At 22.4% G+C, this 9,046-nt stretch overlaps 3 protein-coding genes across 3 annotated transcripts; all 3 read right to left on the bottom strand.

Annotated features, from left to right (window-relative positions):
- Nucleotides 1–769: 769 nt before the first annotated feature.
- SRAE_2000164800 (Ribonucleases P/MRP protein subunit POP1) lies at nt 770–3,168 on the bottom strand (the record flags this gene model as incomplete). The annotated part of the gene is made up of 3 exons (XM_024652625.1): nt 770–1,365; nt 1,415–2,403; nt 2,444–3,168. 3 exons carry the CDS (start codon nt 3,166–3,168, stop codon nt 770–772), a joined length of 2,310 nt encoding a protein of 769 aa, XP_024506183.1.
- A 250-nt stretch (nt 3,169–3,418) lies between these two features.
- On the bottom strand, nt 3,419–3,949 carry SRAE_2000164900 (Lissencephaly-1 homolog B; the record flags this gene model as incomplete). The annotated part of the gene is made up of 2 exons (XM_024652626.1): nt 3,419–3,499; nt 3,545–3,949. 2 exons carry the CDS (start codon nt 3,947–3,949, stop codon nt 3,419–3,421), a joined length of 486 nt encoding a protein of 161 aa, XP_024506184.1.
- Nucleotides 3,950–4,446: 497 nt separating this feature from the next.
- On the bottom strand, nt 4,447–5,852 carry SRAE_2000165000 (Platelet-activating factor acetylhydrolase IB subunit alpha; the record flags this gene model as incomplete). The annotated part of the gene is made up of 4 exons (XM_024652627.1): nt 4,447–4,905; nt 4,964–5,638; nt 5,682–5,760; nt 5,815–5,852. The coding sequence occupies 4 exons, from the start codon at nt 5,850–5,852 to the stop codon at nt 4,447–4,449; spliced, it is 1,251 nt and encodes a 416-aa protein (XP_024506185.1).
- Between the last annotated feature and the right edge of the window lie 3,194 nt (nt 5,853–9,046).

The raw sequence follows: 9,046 nt of genomic DNA on the forward strand, positions 1-9,046 counted from the left end.
AATTCATTAAATGGCATTTATCAAAAAAAGTTTTGGAAATGAAATTTATTTTATACTTAAAAATTTGTCTTTTTAAGCACGCAATTTAAAAATAACCTTAAAATGCAAACTTGATAAACACTTTTTTTACAACTTAAATTTAAAATAATTCATTATTACAAAAAAAAAAGTTAAATAAGAATTTTGATGTCAAAATAAATTTTATAGCTACATTATAGTATTAAAAAACATCAATCAAGGAGTATTAAATAATCGACATTTCAGATCAATAGAGGATGTAATATTTGACACTATCATTAAGAGATTAAAAAAATAGTATTTTTTTTTTACATTAAATAACTTGGTTAGTAATAGTGTCAATTATTTTTTGTCAAAAAAAATGTTATGCTTAAACATTTGACTTTAAATTGTTTAAAAAATGGTACATATTATGAACAAAATATATCATTTTATAAAGCAAAAGAAATATGATTCTTACGATGTTGATTATCATCTTTAATTTACAAGTATTAGCCGTAATAAATTTATATATTTGAAATTAATGTTATCATTTAATATTGGCATTTATTTTAAATTTATTCCTTATTATAACTAAATATTTTACTAAAAAAACAATTTTTTTATTTATCAAAATAAATAAGAATTATAATCCATGAAGATAAAAAAATTTTTATTAAAATTATTAATGTTAACAAAAAAATTACAATGAAACAAACAAAATCAACAAATAAATAAAAAGAAATAATCAGGTAAGTAACAAATGATAATTTTAAAGTTCAAGGCTTTCATCTGAAATTACTGAAATTGTTGCTTTAAAATAATTGAAGGAATTTATATTTCTAAATAATATTTTATCTCGAGTTAATTGTTGAGAGAGAGATAATAATGAAATGTACCCTAAGGCGTGACCATGTGATTTTGAAAAAGAATAAGAACCAGAGACTACCCTTCCAATTATTTGATATGGTGGAGAAGATTTAATATAAGTAAGAGAAGCCCTTTCTTCACATTCTTTCTTTTCAATAGCCAAACGTTTTTGTTGTCTTTCTAATCTATTTTTTATCTTATCCTTTTTTAATTTTTTTCTCGACATTTCTTTTCCCTTCTTATTATTCCATTCTGAAGGAAACATTTTTAATAAACTAATTGGTTTCCAAACAAATTCATCTTCACATATCTCTTTTAAATCATCTTTATTATTTTTTTTATCATTATTTATAACTTCCTTCATTGATATAACATCATTTTTTCCTGTTTCTTCATCATAACTATTACATATTATGGCATATCTTTTTGGGATACCACGAGAATTTGGTATAATAGAAACAGGAACAAGACCCATTCGATTAGTAGTTATTAGTTCATCTAAAAAAAAATAAAAATATAAATATTGATACTTTTTAACATAAATTACCTGGTAATGATGTTAATTTATTTTTCACATAACAATCAATTATTTTTAATGTCATTCTATCTCTAATAACAAAAATATCTTCTTCCATTTCATTAATATTTAATTTTTCTTTATTCCATTCAAATAACAAACGATGCCACTCAAAAGAAAAAGGAAACATTATTTTAAAAGTTCTCCAATATTGTTTTCTTCTATTCCAAGGTCTTTTTTCATAGATAGTTTTAAGTTCCACTGTTTCATTTAATTCTTCAACTTTACTTATAACAGAATCCGGAACATCAAAAGGAAAATTAAATTGAGAACTTTCATATACCAGATGTTTCATACTATGTAAACCAGAGACATGTCCACTTGATAATTGAATATTTTGCCAAAATTCCCTTGCAAATATCTTTGGAATTATTATGTCAAAACCATCATAAACTGATAAAGTACCATTTTTCTGTGCCTTCCGGTTTACTAAATAAATCTTTAGACCATTTTCTCCATACTTATTGATATATTTTTCTTCATCAATTCCAAACTCATGAAATTGAAATATTTCTTTATCATTAATTGATATATTTGTTAAAGATTCTAAATTTGATAATAATCCTTTTCTTTTAATCATATTTGGTCGTGTTACTGTTAAAGAAAAAATACGATTTGGTTGGCAATTTCCTGAGCTACTTGAATCCGACAAAAAACTTAAAATATTTCCATTAACTGAGGTAATTTTAAAAGTACGTAAAAGTATATGTAATGCCTTTGGACCACACAATCTAAAACGATTTACCTCATCAGATATATCATTAACAACAACACCATCCCCATTATATCTTTCAATAATTGTGTTTTTATTAAGAGATTTATAATCATTGATTGTTATTGGTTTTTTATCCTTAACAATGTGTGGTTGAGGTGATAAAGAAAAAATATTTTTTAAATTATCCATAACTTTTTCAAATATTGATGGATGAATCCAAAGAATTAATGATTTTGTCTCTGATCTAAAATATACAATTAATTAAAATTTAAAAACAAACTTACTCATCTTCAGCCCATAAAAATCTTATTGGTCCAATAAATCCAAAAGGATATTTATTTTTAGTATAAAACATTATTGTTTTTTCAAACAATCCATTTTTTGCAGGTTTAAATGAAAAAGATGGTAACTTTCCAACACCACAACATAAGTTCATTTTATCAATAATACTCTCCTGAGAATCACCTATGATTTGGATACATTTTAAGTAACTTATATCTATTACTGTTGAATGAATTTTAGAAGAACGATATATGGGACGATGAGATCTTTGAAAAGATTTATCAGGTATTTTAAAACCCCAAATTGCTTTCATACGAAATCTTTTAGCATGCCAAATATGTGTTTCTAACCATCTATATAAACGTTGTCTTTGAATATAATTTTTATATAAATTAATTGGTCTCCTTCTCCAATATCTACTTGGAGCCTTTTTTCTATGTTTACTTTTAGATAAATGATTTTTTCCAAATTTTCTCATTGCTACAGGTAATCTTTTAATATTATGACTCATAGCTCTTCTTCTCATATGCCTTGGTAATCTTTGTAATAAAGTTCTTGGCATTGAAGGTTTAACATCACTCGGAACTTTACTTCCAATCGCATCATAAATATCAGCCAATAGATTAATTCTTTCCTTTAAAAATGATGTACTTTCAATTACTCTTGGTACAATAAATTCTGAGTTTTCAATATCCATTATATTATCATTCTCTTTTTTGACTGACATTATAATAAACTATCTCAAATTTCAAAAGAATCATTATAAACAATGTATAATTTTTAAATAAATATTATAGGGTTAAAAACCATTATAAAGATAATACTAAGATATAAATTACAAATAAACTTATAAATATTATTACTGTTGTTTACTAACTATTTAACAACAAACTAAAGAAAATAATAAAAAATTGTATAATTTCAATTACCATTTAACAAATTAAAATATCTAAACATTAAATATTTTTAAAACAAATTTATTTATCATTAGATTTTGAGTGTTCTTCAAATACCTTTTGTTCTTTTATCTCACGATCTGCACAAAAATATTGTGGAAGCTAAAATATAAATGAATAAAATTATTAATAATATATATAACTAACCTCCTCATCTAATTCTTCTTTAACATCATTTGCAACTTCTTTTTCTAATTCAATCTCATCAAAGAATTTCTTTTCAATAACTCTTCTTCCAGTTACAGGATCGATAACATTACCAAATTCAAAAATTCTTCTATCTACTTGATGATTAACATTTATAGAAGGTTTTTCTAATCCATCACTTAAACTTTTTATTAAAATTGTATCACCAATTCTTGTTTTTTTACTAGTATCTAATGCCCAATAATCATAACTCTTAACATGATATTTTTTTATATAATCATTAAATTCATTTTGTTGACATCGAACTTGAACACAAGGAACTTGTTGAAGTCCAATTTTTGAAAGATTAATTACCTTTCCAATAAGCATCTCCTGTTGGATGACAGATCTAATGATAGAAGACATTTTCTACTTTATAATTAAGAAAAAAAAAAAACAACTTATTATTATTATTATACAATTTAATTAAACATTATTCAAATAAAACTTGGCAATCCAATTATATATGTATAACAAAAAAAAAAAACATTTAAATAAATTTATATTAGTTTTTTAGTAATAATTATGATAAAAATATTTATCCCAACAAAGATAAAATGTCAATTTTGTACATCTAAATTAGAGCAATATTATAATCTGAAGATACAAGCTATAAGCCAGGATATTTTACTCAAAAAAAAAATATACTTATCAAATGTCTTTTTCCAATCACCATTCATTGTATTATTATTCATCATCATTCCATATCGGTGTAGCTCTTTTTTCATTCATATATAATAAAGGCAGCGCAAATATATATAATTAAAAGGTTCTTTTTGTATAATTTACATCTTTTATTTATTTTTTTTTTTTTACAAATCACAAAGCACTAAATTTGAAGCATAGGACCTTTTTTTTTTATTTCACCGACATTCCCAAATTTTAACGCTACTGTCATTTGAAGCTGTTGCAATATATGGTTGTAAATGATGCATAGCTATACATGACACAAATCCATTGTGTGCATTTATTGTTTTAATGTTTCTTTTTTGATCAAAACACCATATTCTCATTGTACGATCATCTCCAACTGATATAAGATACTTTCCTCCCGGATGAACAATTAGATCTCGAACCCAATTATCATGACCAGTCAAAGTATACATACAAAAACCTTGAACAGTATTAAATATTCTAATTGTCTTATCTCTAGATCCTGTTATCAAAATATAACTATTTGATTCAGTATTTTCTTTATTTTCTCCAGGAACAATATATTGTACAGATTGTGGTGGAGCCCAAGCAACTGCTTCAACAATATGTTCATGTTCTGATAAAATAGAACGAACTTGACGAGTTTGTATATTCCAAACACGAACAGTCTGTAAAAATACAACAAATTTAATGTAAATAATATATTATATTACAATGTAAACAAACCTTGTCATTTGAAGCTGAGGCAAAAGACAATCCATCTGGAGAGACTCTTATCATTCGAATCCAATCTTCATGACCACAAAAATTAAAAATACAATATCCTGAAGCAAGTTCCCACATTTTTATGGTACGATCACGACTACCAGATAAAATGTGATCACTGTTAGTTAAGCATGCAACAGTCAAAATATCTGCATCATGACCTTTAAGCGTTTTTAAGCATTCATAATTTCCAGTAAAATCCCAAACTTTTATTGAAACATCAGAACTACAAGAGACAAGCATTTTACCTTTTGCATCAAAACAAATATCATTAATAACATTTGTATGGCCTTTCAAAGATCTTTCATAATCTCCCGTCTCAAAATCCCAAATTCTTATAGATGCATCTTCAGAGCATGAAGCAATAACACTATATATAGGATGAAAAATAACTCTTGTAACAGGTCCTCTATGACCAGTTAATTCAAGTCTTTCTGGTGGTCTCGGTAACCATTCATCAGCCTTCTTAGATCCACGAGTTGTAGCTCCAGGCAAAGATGTATTTGTTAAACCACCAGTCTCATATTCTTGCAATTTTTTTTCTAAATCAGTAACTTTTTTTTGTAGTCGAGCTACTGCTCTCCATCTTCTTTCCAATGCATCTGTATCATTTTTTGAATTTAATGTTTGATTATCCTTAAAGATATAAATTTTAAATTTCTATCTTAAAAAAACATACAACATTAGCTTCTGTTTGAAATATTTTAAAAGTTTCTTCAAATCCTTTCTGCCTCAAGTAATCAGCAATAGCAATATTTCTAAAAAAACAAAATTATATATAAATAAAAAAAAATTAAATTAAATATACTTACAAGTCAGCAAGCTGTTTATCAGACAAATTCATTACCATTTTTACTGTTGTTAAAAATAATAAATAAAAAAAATTGAAAAGATTCTTTCTTCACTTATTGGAAGAAAAAAACCTCTAAAAGTATATATATTATATATAAAAGAATATTGATTTTTTTTCTTTAAATATTTTTTTAATAGGTTAAATATAAAAACATTATGATAATAATTATGTAAAACAGAAAACTTTCCAATTGACATAAAAACTTTCTCCTATTCATTTAATGCGCGAAAATAATGACTCATTCAACCACTTTTTGTTGTCATTAGACTCAAGAAGTTATATTTATATATAAATACATAGTAAGATACTTGTTTTTATTCAATCAAACCTTAATCTCAAATTTCGTTAAATCACTAGAACACAGTAAATATATATATACTAATAAATATATCACACATATATATCAATAAATAAACGCAAGTATGTGATGTCTACAATATTTTAATCCTTATGTTGTGACTTTTTGTCGTAGTTAATAGAATGTTGAAATTCTTACCTTTGTAAGTACACTATCTATTTTATAACACGTTTAAATATTATTGTAATTGTAGATATGAAATGACAAAGAATATTTTGTAACAAATAACTACTAATTTATTTTAAAAAAACAAAAAAAAAATAATGGTAAAAAAATTTTAATTATGTTATTATCTATAATATAGAAAGTACTTAATTAATTTAGTAAAAAAAATATATATACAAATTTTATGAAATAAATATATAGAAAAATATAGATAAAGGGTAAATTGTACAACTATGGATAAAAATGTTTAAAGTGAAGGAAGGCGAAGCGCATCAAAATATTGATGTGACATATTGTACTATTAAAGATTATTTATCATTGTCTATAAAGATTTTTATATGTTAATAAATAAGATATAACTAAAAATGAGAATTTTTTATTTTATTTAAAAATTAAAAAGTAAAAAATATTAAAAATTATCAAATATGTAGATGAAAGATATATAATAGACACATTGCAATAAACGCGTTACAAGACAAGAATGCTTTTAGTTAAAATTTGATGAAGAAATTGTGTGGAAAGATGTGTAATGGACGTGTGTAAATAGTTAGACATATTTAATAAAAAAAAAAATTTTTTTTTTTAAATCCAACATTTGCATATTCAAATTGTTTATACATTATATTCAAATTTTTAGTGCAATTGAAATTTTATTTAAAAACTTTTATTGTTTATTATTTTTTTTTTTATAAATAGTAACTATTAATTATATTAAATGTTGTTAACACTTCATGATAATCTTATTTAATTGACCTAGGTTTTAAGTAATGAAGTTCATTGTTCCTTAAAATTATTCTCTAATTAAAAATCAATCATTACATAATATATTCATCTATAAATAACACTTGATTATCTGAATGAATTTGAATAAAAATATTAACAAGATTTTGATCCTATTTAGTGATGCGATAACATATATTCCTTTTATATTAACCCTATTCTTTATATAATTAAAATTTGAAAAAGAAACTTTCCAGTATTTTACATATATATATAATAACAAAAAGATACAGTTATAATAGCAGTACAGTATTATAAAAGATTTATTAATAATAACTATATAAAGGTATCCTAAAGAAAAGTAATAACAATCTGTATTGTAATAATTCTATTATATAAATCTATCAGAGCAAAGATAGATAATATAAAAATAATGAGAAAAAAAAAATACTTAATTGATATGTTTTGAAATGATATTTAAATATAAGGTAGGCGCAATGAATAAAAATAAAAACTATCTTTTTTCAATTAATTTTTTTTTTGTCAAAAAAAAAACCGATAATAATGACTTGTGAGTAAATTAAATAAAAAATTTTAAAAAACTTAATAGTATCATTATTTCTAATAAGTAAAAGTAAAAAAGAAATATAGAAATAAAAAGAAAAAGAAATAAATTGTGCATATAGTTAATGTTAGAAATAAAACTATATTTTTATCAGTTTCCAAAGAGGATAAATGAGTATAGAATAATATATTATAAATATATATAAAGAATTAAAACTAATAAAAAAGACTTTTGACAAAAATTGTAGCTTTAAAGAATGTTTTTATATTATATTATCTTTTTACAATTATTTTATTTTATTTTAAAATATTGTTTTATAAGATGACAAAATATATATATATAAGATATTTTAAATTACACCCACTTAAATATTTACTAAAATTGAAAAATAACTATTAGAAATTAAAAATAGAGAAATATTATATTAAAAATATAAAATGAAAAAAGAAAGAAAATGAAATTAATTATAGTAATTTTTTTATTAAAAGACATGAATATGTCTATGATATATATATATGTATAAATGTATATATTGTACATATGTATGTGTTTTCGTTAAAATTTAAAAAAAAAAAAAATAATAACAGAAAAGAGAAAAGAAGATACAAATTTTTTTTTTATTTTTAATTATTTTTAGGCATTATATAGAAATGATTAAAAGACATACATATTTGTATTTATTTAATTTGATTCTTTTTCTCAAAATGTTTAAAAGTAACGTTATTGTCAATTATATATAAGTTGGTTAAATAATATTTATATTTATAAAATTATTTTAGATAATGAAAGAATGTGATATAATTTTTAGAAGCGGTCCAACTAAGTAAATGTATATATATCTACATCTACATCTATAAAAGACTATTATTTGATTGTAAAAAGCAATGCTAAAATATATCTTTTATGAGTAGTTAAAAACACATATTCATTTTTATCAAATATATATATATGTATAAAAACAAAGAATAAAATTTTATGAAGATACATTAAACACAATAAGGAAAATATATACATATTTTTTTTTTTAATCAAGTAAAAGTGCATGTTTTTTTTTAATTAGTTGTTAACGAGAAATAATATTCTTAGAAAACTAATATTATAATAGTTAAAATAATTATAAATGTCATTTTATTATAATTATTTTTAACTTTATTAATCTATTAACATTTGCTCTCTGATAACTATTTTATGTAAATTATTAAGCTATAAATTTTATACAAGTTACGTTTATTTTTAAAGTTTCCGTTTTTATTTTTTTTTTTTTTTTGAATAGTAAATTAATGTACATATAAAAAAAATAATTGACATATAAATGAAGTAAAATGAGTATAAGGCAAGCAGATCAATAATAAAAAAAAAAATATAAAAATGTAATGTGGAAAT

This window comes from Strongyloides ratti (genome assembly GCF_001040885.1).
Source record: "Strongyloides ratti genome assembly S_ratti_ED321, chromosome : 2".
In the NCBI taxonomy this organism is placed as follows: Eukaryota; Metazoa; Nematoda; class Chromadorea; order Rhabditida; family Strongyloididae; genus Strongyloides; species Strongyloides ratti.